Source organism: Mchenga conophoros, linkage group LG22, assembly GCF_057382185.1.
Source record: "Mchenga conophoros isolate Kocher_MC1m ecotype Shallow Benthic linkage group LG22, M_conophoros_male_GT1.1, whole genome shotgun sequence".
In the NCBI taxonomy this organism is placed as follows: domain Eukaryota; kingdom Metazoa; phylum Chordata; class Actinopteri; order Cichliformes; family Cichlidae; genus Mchenga; species Mchenga conophoros.
In genome coordinates this window covers 22,496,583-22,523,587 of record NC_140546.1, presented here as the reverse complement: position 1 = coordinate 22,523,587, position 27,005 = coordinate 22,496,583, and the positions used below count along the sequence as shown (strand labels likewise).

At 39.2% G+C, this 27,005-nt stretch overlaps 1 protein-coding gene across 2 annotated transcripts in view; it reads left to right on the top strand.

The window, feature by feature from the left end:
* The window catches only part of calcr (calcitonin receptor), a 64,374-nt gene that overhangs the window by 4,208 nt on the left and 33,161 nt on the right, over nt 1–27,005 (top strand). For both annotated transcript variants that reach the window (XM_085261736.1, XM_085261735.1), the window contains one exon: nt 22,607–22,674. In XM_085261736.1, the coding sequence (XP_085117862.1) occupies nt 22,630–22,674 (45 nt within the window). In that variant the 5' untranslated portion in view covers nt 22,607–22,629. The remainder of the gene's footprint in view (nt 1–22,606; nt 22,675–27,005) is intronic.

The following is a 27,005-nucleotide window of genomic DNA, read 5'->3' as shown; positions in this document are numbered from 1 at the left end:
CTGGTATCTGCTGTTCACTTGCTAAAATGCCATCATTATGCTTGTAACGTCATCTTTTCTCTCCTCCACTTATGTGCTGTCATTTTTGTTCGTGCGTACTTCGAGCTCATTTTATCATCTTTGCCTCAAACCTCCTCCTGTTTCATTTCATTCTTCTCTTTTGCCTTTTCCCATCTTTATCAGAGGCTACGCTGACACGCCAGCCTGCCCCGACTTATTTGATTTCTTTCTTGTCCGTTCTTCATCTCTGTCCTCTGTTGCTGCTCTGTCCTTTAACTCTTTGTCCTTCAAAATGAATTGCATTCTCAAGTCTCCCTTGTCTTTTTCCCATCTCTGCACTCCAACGTCCAAAACCTTTTCTCTCTACCCTTTTACCTTCTCACTTCTGTGTTTGCTTGGAAAATGCATCCTGAGAATTTTCATCGCCTTACTATCAGCCTCTGATATAGTTGAGGAGAAGTAAAGCCACCAAGTGCAAACAAGTAGCCATTACTGACACACTCAACACAGTTGGTTTGTCTCTGAGACATAAGACACACTTACTTTTTGCAATCTTTCAAGTCGAACAGAACTCTTCATGATGCGATTTTTGTTTTGTTTTCCTTCACTGGAGATCTTTCTGTCTGTTTACAAGGGAAATGGGTATCCAGATTATCACTCCAGATATGCTCATGCGTTCATTTTTCACAAACACTGACATTTAAAGTGACGCAGTTGAATATTTTTGGGTGCTCTCATGTAGCAGTGCTGCTTCTGCCTGCATATGTGGCTGCAATCTGTCAAGAAAGTGCCATAGACAGCAAGCTTTTTATTAATGAGAATTTGCCCTACATAAAAAGCCTTGAGAAAACATGATAAGGTCATTAAGAAAACAAGCTTGACATTTTAGAAAATATGCATATTAGTAATCTCTTCTAAGGCGGAGATTTATACCACGCTCGAGTTTGAAAAATCAATATGCAGCTAGAACAAGGAGACCTTGAACTTGGATGAAACAGCTAGCATGGGCCTGTGTCAAGATGTAAAAGCGATAACAATCAACCCAGAAACACAGATTTCTTTTTTACTCAAGCATTTGTTAGGTTCAACATTTAGTACAGGATATAACATATTCATTAGCTTTAGAGGTCCTAATAAGGCAGTTTTCCACCTTTGGACAAACCCAAGTTAGCTATTTCCCCCTGTTTCTTGTCTTTTTGGCTATGCTTAGCTCAAAAACTTACATAAATGGTTGTAGCTTAGGGTTAAAATAAGGTTCCAGCTATGACGCAAGCTATGACGTAGATCTGACGCAGAAGTATAATTGACGTGTTAGTGTCAGCAGATTAGACATGTGAACTTCACAACTCCAGATAACTGACAACAAGCCAGCTAAACAGCAACAGCTGGCTGTAAGTTAATGTTATGCTAGTTAATGTTAAACTTGAGTATCCTTCAAAAAACACTTTGTCTCTTATAAAAATTACATTTCCACATTGCTTCACTACTGCCTGCTAAAAGCAACTAAGAGGCTAACAGCGGCTATCGGAGCCTAACAGCAGCTACCAGAGGCTAACAGCTAACAGCAGTGAAAACAAACAAGAGGTAAGGTTTCAATGACAAGAGGACTCACATTGGACTCCTTTTATAAAGTTTTATAGCCTCCTCCCCAGTAAATAGATGTGGACACATACTGACATCTGAGGTAAACTGCACCCTGATAGCCTACGCTCGCTACGGATGGACGGTGGCCAGAGTTGTTTGCCCTACGGCAGGGGTTGGCAACCCTGGGCACGCGTGCCACAGCTGGCAAGCGAAGGGTTAACTGATGGCACGAGTCGCATGACAAGCAGTGAATTAATCTGAGAAGGTGCATTAAAAACTAAATGGCCAGGCCAGCGGTGCACATCGCAAATTAGCTCGCATAGACACATTAGTTGTGCCGCTTCTTAATGATGGTATCTTAGCTAACAACCCCAACTACCAGATTCAACTTGTAATTGACTAAAAATAACTTAGCCTACCGGTGAGAGGGACGTTGCCAGCTGGCAGTTTTTTCAAGCGATGTTGAAATTTCCACATTCCGACACTTCAAATGCTTCAGCAGCTGTCCACTCAGCGCAGCATCAGCACCGCGGGAATCATGGATACATCCGCAGACTCAAGACAGATCGAACCAGAAAGCTTTAAATAACTTCATTTTTGAAAAGCCTAAAGTCTAAGGTGTGATCTCGTACTCTGTTTTTATTTTTTGTGTGTTCACTTTAAAATGCAGTTTGAAGTAAAATTACACAAACAGAAAAACATCCCCCTTCGGCGCTTTACAGTCAGTTCAGAGTGAAGAAAGATGGTGACAGATGGGCTGAGCCCAGGATCGCTCTGTCATCTAGGTGACTTACAGTGCTCTGTATTCCCTCCCTCCATCTGCAGCTCATAATTCACATCTTTAAAGATAACTTTGTGTTTTCATTCCAGCAAAATAAATAAAAATCATGTGTGCATTCCTCCACAGCACGCTCATGAAGTGAGGACCGTTCACAGGAGGTGTCTCCCTCTCGACCCTTGCTTTCCATAAATGTGTTTTTAAAAGAGTTTTTTATTGTTTTACATTTTTATCAACTGTGTCGGGATCAAACTTTAATGGTTACTCACTTTTTACTACTTCTCACCTACTAGTTATTTTTAATGTTACATTCTTTCACACAATTCTGCTCAAATCTTTGATTAAAATCTGGAGATGATGTTAAATTCAATATTTTTGCTAAAGCGGTCCCTTTTTTTCCTTATTCACTATCCTTTACTTAAATATTTAAATCAGCATAGACTCAGATCTATAAGTAGTCAATAACTGAATATCGCAAACTTTGAAAGCCTCATAACCACATTCAGTACAGATCTCCGTAGGATAACTATGCCTTTTGTTCTACGTTGCCACTTGTACCAGTGTGCACAGTGAGGAAACACACAGCAGCTGAGGGCTATGGGAAAGCAATTAAAGAAGTATTTTGCTGCTGGACTTCAGCTGAAAGGCATTAACAACAATTCCCTTCTGGGCAGAGTGTTCCTATTACGGTCTGTTGGGTCAGAGAGTGGGCTGTATCTGGGTGCTACAAACCGTAAGCAGACAGAGAGAGACAATGTGAGAGGGATGGGTGCTGTTATTGTGAGTGCACAATTTAGTCAGCAGGATTTTTAAAATAGAAGCGGCGGCTCTCCAACGGTCCTTCAATATTTTGACCTGAGGGTAAAAATGTAAAAGAAATGAAAAGAGGAGGTAATAAAAGGAGTAATGGGAGAGAGATGAGTAGAGTAAATGAGCAACCATTACAGTACAAATTCAATTAACGTTAGGAGCAATGAGAGACTAAATGAAAGAGCCCAATGACAAAGAAGACAAAGTATGAAGCAGCGAGTGTGATCAGAGAGGTTTTGAAGATCAGAGCGATTGCGCTGCAAATCGCTTCCTCTTTACACAACAAGTCCCTAAAGCCTCATCCTGAAGCCCTCTCAGGCCCCAAAAGAGTCAGCCAGGACTACTTCTCCACCTTGCTATTACTGTACGAGCACCAAGAGTTCTTCATGGCAATATAATCATAGTGTGCGGCTTCTAGCCTATCAGTGGAGTTTGTGAATGTCACACATGGAGGTCAAGGAGGCAGAGAGGACAGCAGTGTGCGATAACGGAGAGAACATCACTTCTGAAGCTGAAAACAGAGGCAGGGAATAGTACGTGCAACTTAAGAAACATCGTTCTGCTTCTGAACAACACCAAACTTGAATTCAACTTAAAACTGCAGCACCACCAAGATTTCCACAGAAAATTGCCGCACAGACCAAAAGAAGAAATGCGTTAGGGGAAAAGAGAAAATCGTTGGCTACAGCCTCCAAAGTGTGCATAACTGCTGTCTCTTGGTGCCACCAATCAATCACAGAAGCCTTAATAGAGGGTGATTACACCTAGCATTATAGCCAGTCCTGAGAGTCATAGAGCGCGTGAGCCAAAATGAGAAAGAAAAAGAGTTGAATAGCAAAGGAAATTACTGAATGGTCTGGTAGTCTAGGGATATTGTAATAAGTCAGAATTACCAGTGTCTCACAGCACACATAGAGCAGCCCAAGGAAGGAAAAAACAAGCTACATTAATAGCTGCCAACCCCATTTGGCTTTGCTTTCAGTCTAGATATTTCTTTGGGCCTTGAAATTATTTTTTTTTTATCATTTATTATCTTGTTGTTTACAATGACTGGAGGTTTTTTTTTATAGTTGTTGTTTTATATGTATACTGCATATACTGTACAAATAACACTTAAAGTAACTACTTATTCATCCCTAAAGCTTTGCACTATGCACGATTGCACCATAAATATAAATATGTTATATTGTTGTTATGTTGCAATTGTGTGTGTCATGTCAGTCAGTGTCTGTTGTCTATTCTGTTACATACAGTGAGCTTAATTCCTTATAAGTCTACACATACTTGGACAATAAAGCTCCTTCTTGAGCCTTCTCTCCATTAATGAGTGGGCTTTAAACATGTCAATGTTCTGAAGACAGTTAAACTTGTCAGGTAGTGATGTCCAGCAGGTGAAAATGCAAGCGCCATGAACACGCACAGCTGTGGATTCCAGCAGCGTTCGTAGTTCTGCAAACTTTGACCCCCACAAAGTCGAGGTTTTCAGTTCAATCAGCTGCATTTTGTTGTCGCATTAACTGGCATTAACTCAGCCAGTTAATGCGAGACAAATCCAGCTGCTCATTAATAACAAGAGTTGGAGGGGAAAATTCCTGCATCCCAGCGAGGCCTAGTTTTTATGGCGTAAAGATGGAATGCGTTCACTAATCTTTAGAAGACTGCATGGGATAATAATTCAACAAGTATAAAAACCAAGTGTGTCTCCATATAAAAATGTAGGGGAGTTTGTCATCTGCTGTACATTATTTAAATGTAAAACATTCATAAAAGCACCAAAAATGTAACCAAAAGCATTGAATCGCCGTCGTGTGTAGGTGGCACTGCTACAGAAATAGACATGATTTTGCTGTTGAAATCACTGCAGGGGTTTGGGGAGAACATCCACAAATGCGAGAGGGGCTTGGATCTAAATGTCAGCCACATATACATTTTTTGTTGCACATTTAAAATGTACAGTTGTATGTGTGTATGCTTCACGACAAGCTATTCATGTGATTGAAATATTTCTATGCTATCTTTCCCAGTCCTACTTTTGACCTAATATTTCATGATAGTATTATAAAAAATATATTTTGATTTTACTGGAATGATTTAGCTCGATTACTAACCAGAGCAGTATAATAAGGTTATTTTGCATTTTAAGTAACAACTCTTTTGTTTGTTTGTAACATTTATGTAAAATCTTTTTACCCTTGTATTTATACAGTGTATTATATTTTCCATGAATGCATAAATGTTAAAACAAACAAACAACGTTTTAATATATGCAGCTTAACAAGAACAAGACTCTAGCTAAAAGGGTAAAATTAAATTTAAGGAATAATGTGCAACTTGTTAAACATTTATATGTCAGCTAAGATGAAATTAACCAACTGGGAAACCTTTCACTGAAGAGAAATTACTCAAGTAATTATAAAATGTCCATCAATTTGATTTCAATTAAGGTGAAGATTCTGCAGATTGAGTAGCGCGGTGGAAGCACTTTGCACAAGCGCATCTACATAATGAAACTTCATTTGGATGGTGCTAATGGACTATTATGATACTGACTGTAATAGTAACAGAGCACAACACCGGGCATCTCAATGTACATTCATCCACGGATTAGTTAATAGCAGGCCAATTTGCAGTGTTCTTTGCTGGCCGTACTCTTCCTGGGCTCTAAATGGTTGCCACGAGCATGGCACAGATAATGATAATGGTATCAGAGAGAGGAAATGGGAGACCGGGTGACTCTCTTCACCTCTGCAAACGTATGCAAGGTTTTTTGGGGGTTTTGTGTGTGTGTGTGTGTCTATGGATGAGTGAGTGAGTTAATGCATGAAGCCAGGAGGACATGTGCAGAAGAATACCTTCAGCCGCTGCAGACAAAGAACTTACGCTGTGATAAAACACTCCGACCATTCGCCATTTGAATGCACATGCAGACCAGACAAAAAGAAAAGTCAGAGCTTTTCCACAGAAGCTTTAAAAGATCCTTAGAAGAAAAATGAAAGACAGCTTTAAATAATTACATCGCATTAGTTATTTTTAGAGCAGTGACTTGGAATTAGCCTAGTTTTTAATGTGCACATTTTGCGGCAACCTCTTTTGCACGACAACAGGTTTCCATGATGTATTTATGCTTCTGTTTGTCGAGACAGTGCTCGCATCCATCACTTTGAAGAAACTGTACTCTGATCTCGAGGCATTTTTTCACTCTTTGATACTGTGCACAAGATGTCCTCAAAGCAACATGATTGATATATTTGCACCAAGTCCCCCCCACGCACGTCTTCTCTTTTCCACTATCATAGAAATCTGGAAAAATCAAAGCTTTTCAGGCAGCTGAAAACACAGATTCTGAATAGATAACTGTGCTTATCTAGGAACACGAAGTTAAACACAACACAGTTTTAAGAGGCGCTCTGATCTAAGGTTGTATTTTTTTTTTTAAATATTGAGATTATTATAACTATTAGTGGATTATTTTGAAGTCAGTTTTCCTGCTTCTGAAGAAGGACACAGAAGTGTCAGTTTTTCCCTCGGCTCTCTGTTTTTTGATAATTTCTGCAAGTAAAAATATTCCCAGAGGGTGAGGAAGAGAAGCGGACCTGGCTATTTGCACATGCAATAGAAGAGTTTAGTGATGAGTGATTCTCTGAGCTGCAGTTACATACAAAAAATTTAATAAAAAACAATCAGCTAAAGTGAGCCTAATGTGGTCCTGCAGTCAGGGCATGACCAATCATAGAGTGCCACTAGATTACTCCCCCATTTCACATTACAGTTAGCAGCAAGCCTTTGTGCATTTGGTCTGCAAATGCAGTAGGAAACATGGCACCGCATTGGAAGTAAAGGTGCAGTCCAACGATTTCCTTTAATCACTCTTGCAGAGTCAGTGAACTTTACAACAAGAGATTCTGCATGCGGTGCGTGACCTACCTGCCGCTCAAACTTGGGTCACACAGAAGATTTAAAAGGTGTCATGCTGACGTACGAAGCCACCTGCAGGATGTGGAAATATGCTTAAGGGAAGCAAATCTTGAGAGTATATGATTTAAAATATCGCGAAAGATGCGTGTGTAGCGAGGCCGCCTCCTTTCCATTCTCTGTAACGTAATTAGATCTGTTATTCAGGCACAATAAAAATCCTCTCGCCCATGTATGCGCATGATTTGGGAACCTTCTGTGGGCTTGGTTTCATTCCAGACATTTCTGCTCAGGCAGCAGCACTCGGGTCTTTCATTATCTGCTGCCTCCAATCAAGGTTGATTTTTTTACCATCTCTCAAAACTTTCAACATTTTCTTTGAACTTTGTGAAGTAGCTTTCCTCGTTCGGCATATGTTAGTGAAATTGATGTAATTGCGGGAGACATTCATATTCATAGCGAGCGGAGCAGATGGCTAAAGCTAGTGGAAGTGGATGTTTGTGTGCATGAGTGTGCGGCTCAGGTTGAGGCTGCACTGATGAACAATGGGAAAGGAGTTTGGAGAACCTTTCTGGTCTTCAGCATGCTATTAGTTTCAGATAAAGATAACTTAAACAGAAGTACACTTTATATGCCAGTATAAATAAAACCATTTTTTTTTTCTGTCACTGTGACATTTGTCTTTGGTCTTTGTGTTCGCTAACAGGACTTGACATTTCATAATGCCATTTCCCCCCCTCTGCATTAAAATGAACAGATTGAATGCGTTGATGGACTCTGTGTACTTATGCAATTAACCCAGAACAAAACAATAATCAGAGATCTGGGCTGAAAAACTGAATTTTCTCTTGATATCCTGCAGGGGCAGGATCAGAGATCAAGATCATACTGCCATAAAAAAATATGCCCTCTTTGTGGCAAGTGGTAGTTTGCTATGCTGCAGAAAACACGTTAAGAACAAGGCTAAATAAAGTGCTTTACAGAGAAATGTATTAATATTTTATCTGGAACGAGATAGCGTGTCTCCTCTTGGTCCAGCGAGGAAACTCGGGCTGCATTTTCCTGCAAGGAGAAACACGGATGGCTGATTGTCAGTCTCATATAAAGAGAAAAGCATGCGGGCTGTGTCCAGATCTCCAAAAAGGATGAAGAAGTTTCACTTTAGCTATTTGTAGCGATTTGCAATTCTCCAGAGAGGTTAAATGGGATAATGTGCATCACCGTTACAGCTGTGTGTTGTCAGTGCAGCAGTGATAAGTTATGTTGTTACTTGGTGACAGTGACAGTAAAAGCAGGAAAGCATTTACTGGGAAGAACACAGAGATCAAAAGAGAGATTCTTTTGTCTGTTTTTTATTTTTTACAGTGCATAGATTTATTAATTGGAGAGCCAGCATTTAGTTGACTTAACTAAGACATCTGGAGATTGTTTAGTTAGTTGCTGTAGTCATTATAGGTGAAATATTTTAGCTGTTGCTCATATATTTATTGCCTAGTTGCCTTTATAGTAAATAATCCTCTGTAGAACACACAGACATGTAACAGCACAGTTAAATGTATTGCAGTGTAGCACTGTCTGTCCTCAGAGGACACTACAGTGACTTACTTTGATGTCCTGAGCAATCTCACTCGAATCTCGACCTTAAAACATGCCATCAACCTAAAACATACTTGCTTTTTGTCCCCTTAAGGAAAAAAAAACACCCTCCATAAACACTTTTATGTGAGTCGTACCTGGACCACACACACTCACGCACTCCAACCACACTCTGGGATCCGCATACGTGCAGCAGTGGTGTGTTTACACGAGTGTTAAGTAGGTTGTAACACTTTGGAATGCAATCACACAGTTGCACCTCGCCATAAATTTAGTAGAAGGTAATTATAGATCCACTCACGCTGTTTCCTCACACGCGCGTGAGCAGACACGGAAAGTGTGCAATACTGTAATCCCTCTCATTCACACTCACTCGTACAGCCCGGAGAAGAAATCTTTGATAACAGTTTATCCTCCTCTCCCATTTTTCTGCAGCTTTTGTATCATCTGATATCATTTGCATATAGTTTACTCCTTAATAGGGCTTAGCAAAAAAGGCTATTGTGCCGCAGTGCCCTGCAGGCACGAGCACTGCGATTGGCTTTTTTTTTCTCTTTTCCTTCCCGTATTTATGTTGCACATACAATTTTTGCGCAGTTGCTCATCTGACAGGCCATTTTAAACGGTCGTCCTTGGCATTGTGGATTTCTTCTCTCCAGGCGAAACGCGTCAATAACAGTGATATAGTAGAGTACGGGATTTATGCGGACTGTGTATTGCCTGAGGGAAATGATTGGTTTCTTGGAAATGTGTTTCCATATCTGTTAAAGATTTTGCTCTGATGGCTGTAAAAGGGCTACAGACATAACTATAGTATTTTGCATCCATTAAAAGTGAGCGTTTTTCAGTGTGTGCGTGCGAATGCCGCTGCGTGTCGTGCTATCTTCAATTTGAAGACTTATTGGATTATACGATGTAGCAGGGATATTTCTGTCAACCTATTTTTTTTTATTTCCTCCCACCTAGCCTGATTTATCATTGAGAATGTTTGTTCCATTTACTCAGTGTACATCCCAGAGCTATTAGCTGTTCCAACAGGCGCCTATCGTTTTCCATCCGAATAAGCCCTCTCTTTCTGCTGCTTTTTAAACTGTCTTGTTTGAGTTCAAGATTGAGTAGCAGGATTAAGTTAGATGTCTGCCCCTGGGTCTTCTGATCTTGCCCTCTGGGATCCATTTTAGGTCTGATTGTGATCCCTGGTCCAGAGGGGGCTTATCTTTCATCTTTGATTTGTAGCAACTCTTCTCTGCTCTGCACAAAAGGCACAATATTGGTGCACAGCTTCATTTTGTTCTCTTTTATTTAGTAATGCCTTCAATGTGGCACTTTAGAGTAAAGATACAGTCTTTGATCGTGTAAGTAAAGACTCAGCTTGCAGAAACCAAGCTCGGGCTTCTGACACCGACAGGAAAACGTGGGGGAAAAAATAGCCCAAGAATCTGCAGATGGGTAACACGCAGAGGTTATCCAGTTATTCACTTAGATAGACATTTCAGCTGTCTTTGACATTTTGAGAAGTAGTGATGCCATTCACACGTCTGTGGCTAAAGCCAGATGGTTAATTTATAGCATCTTAGCATAGCTGAAAAGACTAGCCATGCTGTGTCCAAATATATCTGCCTGCCAGCACATCTGAAATGGACAATTTATTACAGATTATGTTTTAAGTGTAAAAATAGTCATTTGTATGTCTTTGGCAATCTTTCTTTCTTCTCTGCAGGCAGAAAATGTCAGTAACAGTGCCGTTTGGTGCAGTAGCTTCACAATTTCCAGCTTTCCAGCTAGCGTAATATTTAACACATAGACACGAGAATGTTTTTTTTATTTTTTTATTATTTTACTAAGGGCAAAAATAAAAATAAATGTATTCCCCATGATGTCAAACTATCTGGCAAATATTTCAGTGAACTTTTGAAGTGAAGTTCTGTAACACTGAACCCAAACTTGGAATCGACTGTACTGCATTTGCCATCTGTCCTCTACGCTCTGCTTTTGGGAAATGAGACAAACAAATGTCATTGACTTGTTTGACAGATGAGATATGTGCTCAGTGGAAAGTCAAGAGGAAATGAAGGGGCTGGGGGAAAGGAAAGGTTGACAGATAAAAGGACTTTCATCCCCTGGAAATACCCTCCGTTCAGTGGCAGATGTCTGTAAACACCTGAACCTCAGAGAAGCTGAAAGTATAAGGTGACACTTAATCATTGCAGGAAATAAACAAAACCTTAATGGGGAGGTGTCAGTGTCAGGGAGGGCGCTGCTCATCTGACAGAACAAAGCTTGCCTTCATAAACAAACTTCTTTGTTAACTGGTATTAGGAGGAGAAAATTTAATTCGGGTGGATTATATAACTGGGTGAATATTCAGTAAACACAGCTGAGTGGTCTCTGGACTTGCTGGAAATCCTGACATGTTTATTGACATGAGTGCAGCGTCTTGTATGTGCAGTTTTACGGTGGTACTGGTTAATACCGGTTGCAAATGGGGGACCCATTACACAAGGTGTCTTGTAAATTTGTTACTTTTTGTTTAATGGTCATACAACACGATGATTTCAGTTGCTATAAGCCAGTGTCTCTGCAAGTTTGCAAGAGTTTGTAGCGTAGCACAATTCTGTTCGAGGAACTGAGAGATCATATCGCCATGAAAGTAGGTCTTTAACTAAACACCATTTCAGCAGCGGCCCTCGGGATCCGATGACATTGGTAGGAATTAATCACCCGTATGCAAATGAGTGAAAGCTTTGAAAGCACTAATCACACCAGTGTTCATCTTTTGTTGACTGGGCTGTTTGCATGACTAGCAGTGTTTAACATCTGTAATGATTTTGTTCTCTTGATTGACTGATTTGCTGCTTCAGCATCAAAGAAGGTGACTGTGTTCTGCCAAAAAAAAAAGAAAAATAGATCAGAAGGATGCTTTTCCAAAGCATCTGAAGAGAACTGGATATTTATTATCTAAAAATAATTAGATATCTTTGTTGCAGCAAAAACACAACAAAGACAAAAAAATAAATAAAAATCCTGCAGAAACTGGTTGGTCAGACAGACCCAGTGACATCTTAATACTGCATGCTTCCTAAATGCCAGCTTATATATTAAACCTTTAAACTCCAGTTTCTAATCCAGGCTTTCTGAAAAAAAGAACAAAAAAAATGAAAGTGAAATGAACCCAATAAAATGGATTTTATTTTTAACTTCAAAAAGATGACTTAATAAAAGTAATAGGAAATTGATGCTTATTTGTGAAGTTTACATATCAGCCTTTTTTTTAAGCTGAAGGAAACTGCGAGACAGCATCGCACCCCAATCGCACATCCACAGGTGCGATCTGACCAGTCAGCCGGCAAAATTTGCCACCTTATCAATGCTGGCGACTTTTCCATGTTTAGCCTATAAGCATAATGCTGAGTGATGGTCCATTTTTTGTAAACCCACAGTAGTAGAGTTTCCATCAGAAAATAATCACTTGTGAACGTGAAGGGAATATTTATCTATTTGCATACTTGGAAAGAAAAGACACAGCTTGACAAACCTCAAGTTGAAAATTCATAGAAAATACAAAGCGATAAAAAAAAGAAAATCAATTTTTGTTCTTTTTTATTTGAGAAGTTTTGAAATTTTAGGAAACATAAAATGTACAAATAAATAAATAAGTTTGTGCATGATGCATCGCAGAAGTGCAATACTAAATGTCACTAAAGGCAATTCATCAGGTAAAACTTTCATTATTAGATATGTGGCATACGTATCCATACAAGGATGATACTTATATTATTTGAGGCATGTAGAATCATATATTTTTGTAAGGAAAGAGCCATTACTTCATGACATTGTGGGCAGAAAGAACAAAGAGCGCCGGCTTTCCAACCGGCCGGTTGGTTCAGCTGCAAAACAGACAGAGACGCGTGGGGAATTTTGAGTCCTGGTGGTCCCTCCACACATTAATGCAAAGACAACCATGACCTTGATAGACAAACAGAGACGGTGGAAAAAAAGAGCTGAAGAGCGAGAAGTAGAAGGAAGTTGTGGGCGAAGTTTGCAAAAATCAAAGCTAAATGGCTGCCAGGATACATACAGGACATGTAACTCAATACGTGGGAGAAGTTTGCTTTTCAAGCTCAGTTGCACTTCCTTCCGAATTTATTCCAAGAGGAAAACAAGTAGTTTTGTATTCATAAACAATCCCCGATTAGCATGTGCAAGAATTATCACCCATCTGTTCCTATCTGCTCTGCAGAGCGTTTAATTTCTTCTGGTTAATTCTCAGTGCTGTGGAAGTGTCACAGCTGCAACTTTAGAGTCAGTAGAGAAGCTTCTTAGTTTAGGAGCTTAGGAGGCAAATCATTTCCTCAGAGGTGGTGGAGAACAAAACAGAGCAAAAAAGGAAATTTAAGGAGATTGCATGTGCTCGCCAGGAAAACAAGCCAGACATTCAGCTGTAAAGAAACTGCATTTATGGATGCACAACTGCTGAATGTATGAATAGATACTGATTAGGTTGCTAAAGTTATAACATTTGTATATTGTCAGTGTTGTGTTTGATGCTGGAAAAATCCAACTAGAGACGTCTCTGGTTAAACGAGTTGCAGATACTTAGCATTCTTCAGCCAGAAGGGTTGATTTTATCGGGCCAAGCATTTGCACTGCCTTCCACGGCTCTTGTGATACTCTGCTCTGACCTACATTTTCTTTGATCTGAGATTTCCAAGAACAGGTTGCAGGTGTAAATAATTTGTTGTTTTTGCAGAGACACAGAGCTCAGAAGCAAAGATCCACACTGCATTTTATTTATAGTGGCGGACATACAGTAAGTGAAAAAGCCTTCCAACGCATGGTCTGGGCAGACTGCTGGACCCCACTGTAAAGCCCAATTTAGGCTAGTTTAGGCATGTGACAAAAATGGAGGGGAAAAAAAGCATTTTCACTTTGGGATGGAGGGAAAAAGAAAAGTTGTCCTTAAGATGCACAGGCACACCTTTGCCTGCTCATTACAGTTGAGTTATTAGCTGTTGGAGCTGAAGAGTGGCTTGGGAGCCTCCAACCTGTTCCATGTAGTCACAGTTAAACCCTGTGCGGGAAATGCTGAGATGGCTCCCCATCTGCCTGGCAAACACCAGTTAACTCCAATAAACATGTGATGTATGCTTCTGGTGCTTTAAAAGAGACCATTTTAGTTAGAAGAAACTGAAACAGTGGAATCATGGGCAGCGGTTTAAGTAACTGTATCTGGAAGTCTAGAGTATGATAGACTGTTCCCAAAAGAGGCCTGTTCCTTGTATCCATGTCTCCCTTCTTTACCTGCCTTTATAATTCTTCGTCTCTCTCTACTGTCTCCCTATTTAATTTCTTTCTAGTCTAGGAGAGGAAGTGTGTGGGACGTCATGGAGTTAAAGATCAGGTATAAATCAACTGTTTACACAGAGCCAGGGAGAGTCTTTCTATTACAGAAGACTTGTCCCGACCAGCTGGAACACAGACCAAACAATGCTTCCTTGCTTCATCCCCCTCTTACCATATTCTTGCCACTTCGCTGCTAAATAACAGGCCTGGTTTCAGAAAGGCACTTGAGTGCAGACAACAGGGCTTTTAATAGAAGGGGGTGGGGGGAGGTGGGGTGAAGAGAGGGATTTTAAATGAAGCTCTCTTTTGTGCACTCACTGAAAGGTAATCAGAGAACTACTGTAGAATGCCTAAAATGCATGAGACATGCAGGAAATCCTGAAGATGAGACACATTGTGCTGGAGGAGCTAACTGTACAATCACTTTTGCTTTGTGTATTCAGTTGCAGCTTGATTTGTTTGCTCATCATGGAGATGAGTCCCCCTGTCAAAACGTTTTTGGTCTTCCATTGGTCATCCACAGTTCACACCACAGAATCAGCAGCGGCCTTGGTTTTGCTCGAGGAGACAGTCCCGCTGGATGGTCTGTGTGGGTGGTGTAGACTCAGTGGCACATGATGATCCTATGAAACAGCGATTCTCGACTTATTTTTGTTTGTTTGTCTGACAGCAATTTAGATAAGTTCAAGTGCGTTTTCATGTAAAATCAGCTCCCATCTTTCAGCCCCTGAATAATCTTAATATGTACAATTCATTTTCTCTGGGCTCAGCAGAGTGTTGCCTTCATGAAAAACCGGGACTGTTGTGGAGGGCCGCCACAATAAGCTGCCCTCAAAACTCTGCAGACTTTACACACCAGACATGTAAAATCTGTGCAAATATTTTGTGCGTTAATATTTACGTGAGTCTGCCCGTGTAATTTCACTGGATGAATTTGTAAAATTTATTTTATTGAACTGAGCTTGATTTTTTTTCCCCGTCCTGAATAAACAGATGTGACCAATCAGACCACTGCACATGGCAACAAGTGCACTTCTAGCTCAAAACATGCACACATCAAGCTCATTTGAACCATGAAAAACCATGAAATTTCCTCTGCTGCTGCCTTCTCCTGTGAATTGGATGAACCAGGAATCTCAGTTTCTTCCTTTTCTTGTTTAGAAACATCAGGACTAAAGCACTGCCTGATGTCGACTTCATTTTCTTCTAAATGCTGAAGCAGTTTCCGCAAAAACACAATGTGTAGAGTGTGTCTATACGTTACAGAACAAGCTTATATCTGAATTTTGTGTTGCTTTTTTGCAGTCTGTAATGTTTGCAAATTCAAAGTCTTCACAACGGATCAAGTTTTGCTCTGTAATATTTCTTGAGTTTAAATAAGAAAAATTTGTATGCCCAAATACATATATATGTTTTTTAAGGTTTTTCATTGCAAGAGAAGAAAATGGTGCAACACTAATAGTGTTGTGGTGTGGCCCTCCACAACAGTCCCAGTTTCTCATGTGGTCCCTTGGGAAAAGTTAATTGCTCCTGCCTGTTAGTTAATAGCCATTCTATGGTGACAGGTAAAGTGAAATTAGTGACACTAATGAATGTCTGTCATTATGCATCATTACTGGCAGGTGCATGGTCACACAACTGTAATTTCTCATGTCTCTAAAATATTTAACCTTTCCACTGTGTGATATTCAGCAGCATAATCCGGTCTGTATACTGGAAAAGAGCTTAAAGTATTTATACTGAGATAACACACATGTGGAATAATTGCCTGCTTTAGACATCATTTTGCCTGTAATATCAATCTAGTTAACCGAACGCTGGTATTTATTTTAGTACCGTATTAAAATCTCTACACCCCAAGCCGGAGCCATTAACTTCCACTTGTGCTCTAACTGCATTTTATCCCCCATACACTGAAAAACAGTCTCATTTGTCTAAGCTACAGAAACTATGGTAAATAATACATTTTTTTTTATTTATAGGCACCTTTCAGACCCTCATGGTCACCTTACAGTGGACTTCTATTTATGTAGCGTTTTTATACTCTGAGCACTCAGAGGACTTTACACAACAGGCTCCATCTGTACACTAAAACACACGTGTTCATACATGCACTTTTTAAGCATCATGCCCACTCCTGAGAAACGACTATAATATTAATCCAGTATAAACAGTAGTGCGCTGCTTCACCGGAGTATATATTTTAGCTGATGTGTGTGCTCTCTGATCTCTCTGTGAAATATGCTGCGGAACAACAATTAGCAATAGCACTGTTCTAAAATGCAACCAAGTGAGATGAAAAAAAAAATTCTATAACAGGAAGCTGTTTAATGTTTTAACCACTTTTTTAGCTGACATATATTTTAGGCTTGCCTTGGGAGTGAGAGAAAAAAGCTTTGAAAAAGAAGCTGGAAAGGCAGACCTTTTTTAAAGCAGGAGATTGTAAGAGAAAGGAAGGAGGGCAAGGAGAAGGGGGAGCCGGAGTGAAGACAGGGGGAGGCGGACAAGAGAGCGATAGAGAAAGGAGGTGATAGGGGGAAAAGATTAAAGGAGCTGGAGATATATGGAAACGAAAATAAAGGCCAGAGAGGAAATCAGAACGCTGAGAAAAGTGGGATATGGAGGCGGTGGAGGAGGTAAATGCATGGAGAGGAAACAACTCTAGCTGTTCTTTTTACTTTAATTGGAGAAACATTTGGTATATTTTTAGACAGAGGATAAACCTAAAAAACACGAACAAGTCTTTTCACATTTTTCCAACTTTAAAACGTGACTCATAGCAAAGTGTTGGAAGTGACTGATCAGTCCACACGGGCAAAGCAGCGCAAAGGTTTTTATCTTCACTGGATTTTTCTCTACTTGTTCTTATTTGTTGGCATGCTTTGTCTTGTTAAAGTTTATTATAGTTTGAAAGTAAACTTGCAGAGACTTTAAATAGCTGGCGATATATGTACTTATTCATCACAAGGCATTTTTTTAATTTATTTATTTTCGCCCAGGGCGATGCAATTTATTGGAGGAAATGGTTGTGAAAACTCTGCTGGTAAACATTCAATCTGTGAAATTGAATTCTGTGCTTTGAATGATATAAACAGGCTTTTATAGTGACGGATTTAAGCTGCGTTGAATCCACAAAGTTTGCTTACTGTTGCAGGAAAAAAAGAGATTTCACATAAATGTAGGAATATATTGATATATTGTGGTTTAAGAGACAGACCTCATTGTGCTATATAACACAGTAACATTACTTCATCAGCTTCATAGATTACCTTTAAGAAAATGGGTTATTTTATCCCAGTGTGCTTTATTTTATGAGGCGCTTTAAGGATTATATATGAATATTTATGTATTGTTGCACGTGTGTTTAGTTTTTCTACGGTAGCCCTAAGAGGCCAAACGGACTGCAACTTAAGAAAACACCAGCAATAAAAAAAAAAAAAACGCTGCAAAAGCAGCAAAACACAACAGAAATAAGAAAAAAAGAAAACAGAAATAGAAAAAAACTGATTTCCAAAAGCATAAGGGAAGTGTTTCTGGGGAGACAATAACCCTACAGACCAGTTGCAGGAACCAAAATATGCTAAGAATTGAGCTGGGAGACACTTAAAAGAAGTGGAGGATCTATCGGTTTTGTGAGGGAAGAAAAGATGAGAGGTAAGTGTGTTAGCTTAATTATTAGCCTAAAAATCCATCATCAGTATTATATGAATCATGAGAAACAAACACACTTACCTAGCATGTTTTGGTTCCTGCAACTGGTCCGTCGAGTTATTGTCTCCCCAGAAACACTTCCCTTGTGCTTTTGGAAATCAGTTTTTTCCTATTTCTGTTTTCTTTTTTTCCTATTTCCGTTTTTCCTGTTTCCGTTGTGATTTGTGTGCTTTTGTGGCGTTTTTCTTATTGCTGTTGTTTTCTTAAGTTGCAGTCCGTTTGGCCTCTCAGGGCCACTGTATTTTTCCACCAATACCAAAATACTGGATATACACTGATTCTATTGTTAACTCTTAATGAGTGAACATTGTCTCTTATTTAATGCGTATATGTACGATGTATCATCCACACGCTATTTCTAATCTTTATCACTCTCTTTGACAGCACAGGAGGCCGTCACATAGTATACATAAAACTTCCTGGGAAGTGCAGTTATGGATGTGTTGTAAACTTGAGTAGCAGTAAGGAAATTCCTCAGCTTGTAGATCATGCAGTTTATAAATCAGTTCAAATATTTTGCTCTTTAAGCAAGAATTATACAACGGCCTTGCGGGTAACATTCACAATCTGTCAGTTTATCAGACTAATCCACCTGAGCTCGCATCATGATCCGGCTCATTTATCGCTACCTGGCAACGGCATGCCAGAGCACGTCTGTGTGCCTGCTCCCTTCAGCCTGAGCGATGGGGTCTGAAACGGTGAGTCAGGAGACGCTGCATCGGGCCGCCGCATCCTCCATCACCGATGTGATGTCAGCACAAATCTGTGTTGTCACAGTGCCTGTGACCGCTCGCTGCATGAGGAAAGAGAAGAGATGGGTGGCTCTGTCTGCTGCTGTCAGTTTGATATAGGGACGACATAAAGAGAGGCAGAAAAGGGGAGAGGAGGAGAAGGAAAAACGGAGGGAAAACACATAAATTTCCAATAAGAAGCAGCACACACAAAGTTGACATTGCGCCCTTTACACGTTTGCAGTTTGTTTAAATAAAAAAGGCACAAATCTAGATTCTAAGCTTAAAAGAAATCTGCTGTTGGAATCACCAATCAAAGACAAAAGACATAATAGAAGCAGCTGATGTCATCATTTTGAATTCATTTAATATATAAAAGCTAAAGACATAATGCTTTTAACAGTCATTTAGTCTCTAGCTTACCCTTAAAGTGAAAATAAATGGTTTTCATTGTATTTTATTGTATTTTATTTAGAGTATAACTAATGTTGCACCTAACCTGCTGCAGCTACGCTCACTCTGCATCAGCTTCCAGTCCTAAACAGCGCTGTTATACTGTTTACGTTCTCCTCTGTGCCCCCTCATCCTGTTTGAGCGCTCGCTCTCATCTTCTCTACGGGGAGTGTGCGGAGCTTCATGCCTCACTGTTCTTATCACATTGGACCCATCCGCCTACAAAATGCTCTGGGGTCTATTTTTAGACACGTACATGGAGCTAATGGGAAAGGATAGCCTAACCTCTTCCCTGATGAAAGTCGAATATAGCCTGGAGATTTGAGTTTGAGTCCTGTCACGTGTGAAGCAGAGCTGTTAAGATTTGAAACGTGCAAATTTATTATTGATGGGCAGAGAGTGTGTTATAATGTTGAAATGCTCCAGGGGTTATTGATGTCTCAAACAGTCCCAACTACCTACCCGGCACCGAGTACACACCCAGTTCCCATAATCTTTATAACAATGCCTACATAGCAGCTCTCCTACTACTTCAATTATGCAATAGGTGCCTTAAAAACCTGTCCATAGGTGTATTTTCTGATTTTGTTTGAATTCTTGTTACCATCTAAAAAAAATAAAAATTAACTTTTTTTGGTTTGTTTTTTTACTTTGGACTATACCCAATGTTTCCAGTGTTTATGCTAGCCTAAAAACCTTCTGTAGCTCTATCTATCAGAGTAATATTGATATTCACAGAGCCATTAAAAGTGGCATTTAAAATTTAAAGTGCTTTCCTATTTTACATACATAAAATATATGAAATAATTGAAATAATTCAGTACCATTATTTCCTGCCTGACAGTTTCAGTCGTTCTCAGTGATGCCTTTTCTACTTGGCATGAAGTGAGTAATGTCATTTGTCCTAACAGCGTTTAACTGTTATTTGACTCGTTGTGGAAAGTCTCTGCCTCACAGAATATGCAATTAATCCGCTTTTAGATAAATTCACATGCGCGTGATCACCCAGTGGTGATTAGCAGGATAATTGACTGATGTGGAACCTCTGTGCTGCAGTAATAGTAGTGTTCATGGATCTTCTGCTCCTAGAGGCAATTTTGGGATCCATACTTCTCCCTCGCCTGTCATGTCTCATCTCTTTCCTAATGATCGCTATATTTGTGCGCTTCTTTGTTTTCCTTCCCCGCTTCTTTTCAAAGCAGCGGTGAAAACTGCTTTGTCGTTATGATCTTCAGCTTTTAGACACTGAGGTGGACCCAGAAAAATAGTCCAGTAAATTCTGGTCTATTTTTGGGAAAATATAGAGCAGTATTTAGGCTTGGACTGAAAATGTTTGGTGATTAGGAGTGGGCTAATTACAGTCATTCTCTAACTCATTATTATTATTATTTATAATTGTTATTTAACCCTTTAAGACCTACCATAGAACCCAAATCCGCCAGAGCTTATATTATATTTTTACATGCTGTAGTGCCATTTTTGGGAGCATTTCAAGCTGATATACATCAATACAACCATTATAGCCCATATTTTAATAATATGTATGCATTAAGTGCATAGTAATTACATAAATTGCAAAAAAGTGCAATAAACTACAAAAAAATTGAAAATCTTTTGTTTTTTTTAACATATATTTCTAGTTAGAGAAATTTAAGAGGCTTATCTCTCAAAACTGTAAATACAAAAAAGTTGCACAAAATAGTTTACAACCACAGGAAATTTATTCTGAGTGTCTTCATAGTTTTATTTTTGAAATACACCAATTTTCATATACTGCAGGAAAAACGAAAATAAATATTATATTGCAAATTTGCCAAAAAAAACAGCATATGCATCAAAATAAGCTAAACTATATATAACAGCAGTGCAATATGAGTCCTAAGCATCCCAGAAATGACACAGAATGTCATAAAGTCAAACATAACTTTTAAAAACACCAGTATAGGCTCATAAGGCCCTGATGGTAAAACCGTGTTTCTGGAATATTATGTTTTTGTTGCTGCAAGTGCTTCTATGCAATTTTTGCAAAGCTGTATGTGGAACGAAACTGTGACCGAGGACAAGCTGATGGCATAAGATGTAAGTACAACTCCTCCAGTTTCATATGCAAAAAAAATTATTGCGCTAACTTACGTGGTTGCAGTGCTACTGGGATTTAAAAATAGTTACGCAAAACCTCCAACCGGCTTTAAAGGGTTAAACCTAATTCGTGGGATTTTAGCAGTTTTTCAGCCCAAGTTGTACATTTAAGATCACCTCTGTGGGCTCTAGATTTTTAAATTTTTAAAACCCCAAATTTCAAATGGATCAGTGTATCTGTGACAGTCTTATTGTGTTGTGTCATTTGTGTTTACTGAGCTTTGGTTTACACTCGATTTGCATTATCAAAAAATCTGTGACCATGAGCATAAAACTTACTTTATATATATACATATATATATATACATATAACTAGTCAGTAAATGTCAGCATGTATTTCCACAAAGGGACTGGTAGAAAACATTTCCTGTTTTCTCAATCACAAACTGTAAGCTGTAAAATTTTGCAAAATACTTTTATTTAGAGTTAGAGTTAAAAACAATTCAACATAACTTAAAAATCAAAAGAAAAAGAAGGATACAGTCTTTGGGTCTTAAAAGTGAAAAAGATTTGATAAAGCCATGAGCAGCTATAGAAAACTGAATGATAAACCATGTGATTCAAAAAGAGATTTACAGAAAGAAAAAGTTTGGTTTCCCATTGTCTTAATGAAAGCCTTTGGAACCGTTAACAAAGGCCCGGTCAGAAGATGTCAAGCAGCGGCCCGGATCATATGAAGTTAACATCTCATAGGTATAGACAGGAGTCAGACCATGAAGGGCTTTAAAAGCCAGCAATAAAATGTTCAAATGAAGTCTAACACTAACAGGTCACATCAAAGGAAACCAGTGAAACGTCGAAACATAAGAACTGGAAAAGATTCAAGGGATTCCTGTTCAGACATCAGCATCGCTAGACTTACACTCTTGGCAGATCCAGGTATATTTGTCATCCTAAAGCTAAGTAGCCTACCATCCGTGTGCGTCTGAAGCCAAACAAATACTATAAATTGTCCTTTCATGGTGATTTATTGGACTGGCTCATGCATGCGTATCGTACCCCCTGGGCCAGTGTGGGGTGTGGAGAACAACCAGTGGGTCATTGTAACTGTTCAAACTGCAGAATGATGGGTTTTCAACAGGGACTCTGTTAGCCTGAGAAAAGAGACCTGAAGAGAATTTTAATCTCACATGCACTCGGTTACTGAACCGTCCGCCCAGCTCCTGTCGTCCTGCGGAGCTAGATGCTCAGCGCAAAATGATTAATGAGCATCAACTATTTCGGTCCGAATGTGTTTCTGCTTTTCATCATTCTTTTTGCTCTCCCAATGTAAAGTTACTCCTTTTATGCCATTGTTTCGCATCCTGACAGACACGCCGTCTCACCATCTCCCAGGCACGTGCACAAAGGCGAGGAGTGTGGAATGTCACAAACTGCAGCGCTGCTGCAGTGTTTTGCATTTCAGATGACTGATTGCTGTGACTGTTTTCTCCTGAGAAGCTGTAATCCTGATTTGAAACAGCACACTGTTTGTTTAGTCAGTCACCTTCACGGTAGACAATTTATTTTTCTGATAGGTTTAACATGTTGTTCTCCTCCCTCTCTCTAGAGATCTCCCTGTGAGAGGAAGATATGAGGTTAATGGGCTCCATTTGGATCCTTTGGTTTCTCCTGGTGGTAAGCTCACTTTTTACACAAGGATGTACAATGGCATATATTTCTGAAGGCCCTATCTCTCACTTTGCCAATTTTGTATGCTGTACATGTTTCCTGAACAAGATTCAATTCTCATTAAAGGGATGTATAATATGTTGTGGTCTAGTGGTTTTCTTTAACCAGCAAATTCACTCACCCTGTAAAATTAACTGTAGAACTACCCCAGTTTAAATATCCCCCAATATAAATGAGCCAAGTATATATATGTATAGATGTGCATTTTCTATTCTATTCAAAATATAGCTGATCCTTGCCCTTTATGCAGAAGATCACAACAGTTTTAATGTAAAATGACATCTTCAGATGCAAAAAGACACATTGGACAAGTCATTTCTTAAACTTATGAATATTTTAGTGGATTTCCAATCAAAAGATCAAAAAGGTGTGATTTAAGCGTGACTTTCAGCTTTAGTGCAAGAGGTTTAATTTATTATTTGTGTTACATTAAATCTTCATACATAGCACACCATTTTCAGAGGCTCAAAAATAATTGGACAAATTAGGATTCCTCCCTTGAGATGCTCTGCCAGGCCTTTACTGCAGTAGCCGTCACTTGCTTTTTCATGGTTGGTGCAACAGGCTGGAAAAAGTTCAAAGACTTTGATTAACACTCTTGAATTCACAGCAGGTAAGTATTTACAGCGTTTCGCAACACTACTAAAGTTGATATTGAAACACTGGGTTTCAAATCTTTCTCTTTTTGTAGGTTCAAATCCAGTTACCAAATGTTCACTGTTCTCTCAGCTTGCAGGCAGAGCTTGGTTTTGGTTGCTTTCACGAGTAGAACTGCAGGTAAAATTCTGTTTTCCACAGCTGTGTTTACTGCGACATATTCTCCACACACGCTAGTGCAGGTAAGTTCCCTCCAAACCCACAGGTAAGTATTTTTTGTGAGAAAAAGAGTAAGTCAGGCAGGCACACCAGGACACAATCTGCAAAAAAAGGAGGACAGGTCAGGTAAGTATGGCGCACTGGTCACCAAGTTAACAAGCAAATAAGGTAAGAGGTCTAAATTAGTCATTCCTACAAGAAACAGAGAGGAGAACAAGGGTTATATACTGCTGCTGGTAGCAGATGAGGATCTACTTGTGGGAGGAGTAAACAAAGTTAATACTCAAGCCCACACACACGATAGAGAGAAGAGAGATGGAGCAAATGGAGAAGATCGTTTGTTTATACTCTTTTGTAAAGCGTCCTTGGGTTTCTTGAAAGGTGCTGTACAAATCTAAGCTGTTATAATTATTAAAAGAATGAAAGAAACTTAGAACCTGAGAGGACAGGGGGACCATGACATACTGTGGGTCTTTCTGTTTTCAGTTTTCATAAGTGGAGGCAGAGATTCAGGTGAATGATTTGGCCATTGAAGAATACTCCTTTTCTTTGCCTTGAGAAATTCTTGGGTTGCTTTTGCAGTAAGCTTTGGGTCATTATCCACGTCCACTGTGATGCACTGTTGGATCGGTTTTGCAGCATTTGGTTAAATCTGAGTAGAGAATATAGCCCTGTCCACTTCACAATTCATCCTGCTGCTTCCATCAGCAGTCACGCCATCAGTAAACACCAGTGACCCAGCTCCACTGGCAGCCATTCATGCCCATGCAATAACATTTCCTCCACTGTGTTTGACAGATGATGCAATACACTCAAGCTGTTTTTCTCCTCAATATCTTTGTTTTCATCCGTCCATCTGCTCAATGGGGTCTTTAAGGTATTTTCTAGCAGAGTTGGGACTTCTTTTTCTTGAGCGTTAACCAGTGTTTTTCACCTTGTTGTATTGGATGCTGTTGTTAACCATGGAAATTATTTTGTGATCATCCACATCATTGTGGTCTTTCAGGCCGCTTGGTGTTGCTGAGCTGGCCTCTGCGCTCCTTCTGTTTAAGAATCACCAGATTGCTGATTTGGTCACTTCTAAAGTTTTTTTTCTCTCTCTGTGAAGTTTATTTTGGTTTTTCAATCCTAATGATGATCTTTGTCTTTATATCGACATCTCTTTTTTCCTCTTTGGAGAGCTAAAGTGAACAGCTACCAAATTAAAGTTCAACGCTTTGAATTAATTCCAGATGTTTTATCTCCTTAATTTGTGATAAAAAAAATAATGAGGGAAGATGGAACTGCTTGCCAGTCAACTGTCCAATTACTCTGAGCCTCTGAAGCCTGGGGGCGATGTATAGACATGTCTGTGATTTTTAAACAGTTAATACAATACTTTTGTAAAACCTTGATTTAAAAGTCTGCACTTCAATCACATCTTGTTTGTTTGATTTAAAATCCATTGTGTTGGTGCTCAGAGTCAAAATAACAAAAACGGTCTCATTGTCTAAAGCACTTAACCGCACGATTGCATTCTGGAACAGGATTGGGGAAGTCAGTCACAAGGTTACTTTTAATGACGAGGCTCTGCCCGATTTTATTTGAGCTTTAATTAGCTTTAAATTGTCTTTTTATTTCTTACGTTTGTTACTCTGGATTTATTCTGTTGCTCTTGTAACACACTTTGTAATGGCAATTTTGAAAAGTGCTATGTTAATAAAGTTATTTGTCATTTTGATAACAGCACGTCCTTTCATCAGCCACAGAAAGAAGTCACTTTTTTAGTTTTGGTTTTATTTTTGTACCACTTTTGTGCCGCTATGTACATGGCCTCAAAATAAAGGCTATACACGTATAGCAAAAAATAATGAAAGGCAGTGGAGAGTAGAAATTGTGATCTTTATCAAAGAAAAATGGATTAAAGATTCACTATGCATAAAACACCAGGAGGTAAACTTCCTGTTAGAGGTTAATAGAGGCAATAAAGGAAATAAAACCTAATGCAATAATCTCGTATTAATAACCAATCTCTGGACATTATATGAATGTCCAATAGCAGTGCCATATAAACAACAGCCTACAGCAGAAAGCTCTTAATGGAGATCTTGACCTCAAATCTTGATCTTGGGCTCTTCTGAACACCAGGATCAGATATTTAATGCACCTTGGAGAGCTATGACATTTCCCCAGCCCCAGCTTTTGAGGAATGTCATCAATTAGCTTAATGGGGCTGTTGTAATCATCGGTCACAGAGCGTAACACAAACCGTATGTCATATAGGGATGACATGTTTTGGCATGGTGTTCTATCATGTAATGATGTGCCCTATTAAGGTATTACAATCAAAAGTCAAACTTTGAAGTGGAGCTTGTACAAATTATGGTTAGTTGAATAATTAAGGTCTTAATAAAATGATCTTCAACACCAACTGGGTGAAAAATTTTGAACTTTTTACAGATTTTTTTGAGTCAACGGGCTTCATGGAAAATCATTTGGTATTCTTCAATGTCGCAGGGAGATGGAAGTTTACTTTCCTAGCCTGCATTTCTGCTTGAGTTGAGGACGAGGTCTTCCAGCTAAATATGTATGCCTGATGTACCTGTGCAGGTCTGCCACGTGTTTCTGTGTTGTGTGGTTTTGTCATGTTGAATACAAAAGACTTGTGTAGGTGATGAAGCTGTTAGACCATGACATGCGAAGTTGTTTTATTTTTTCTCATTCAGCTCAGCTGTTGATACTGGTGGTGGCCTGGTGGTCGTATGTATGACGTCATTTACTTCAATGCTTGGAGTGACATCATATGTACGGCTGCTAAACTGCTACATGGGACATCAGCTCTCAAACAAAAGCCACTTTTTAAAAACCTGCTTTGTATTTTTCTTTTTTTTTACAAACTTTTTATCGTACAGGTAAGGACGACACTTTGATCTAGTCACAATTTGTATTTCCTCCACAGACAACCAGGGGATTGTGGGTTTGCATCTCATTTGTGATATGTAGACACAATCTCCCAAGCAAAGTACTAAATTTCCACAAAGAATTTGGAAAATGCAAGTGCACGAGCCTTCGAGAGGCTTAATTTTCAGCCAAAAAAAGAAGGAAGATAAGTCACAGCAAGATGGGCTCTTTATCCTTCAGTGAACAGCATTATCAGAATCAGCATTTCACACAGCGGGCTCTCCATTTTAATGTTACCTCCAAACACAAACAATAGAGCAGAGAAAAGATTCATTGGGAGAAAGTCAGCTGCTTAACGTCCTTTGTGAGCTTGCAAACATTTTAATGAGTTACACAAATGGAGCGTGAGTAGAATTTCAAAGCAGAGTGAAATCCTCATCAGAAAAGCTTTGAAGATGCTTCAAAAACTTTCCATGCTGACTTTTTTCATTTTTTTCTATCCTTTATCCAAATGCACATCTTTATCCAAGCATAATAAAACTCTGAGATATTATAATTGAAACCTACATCACCATTCAAGA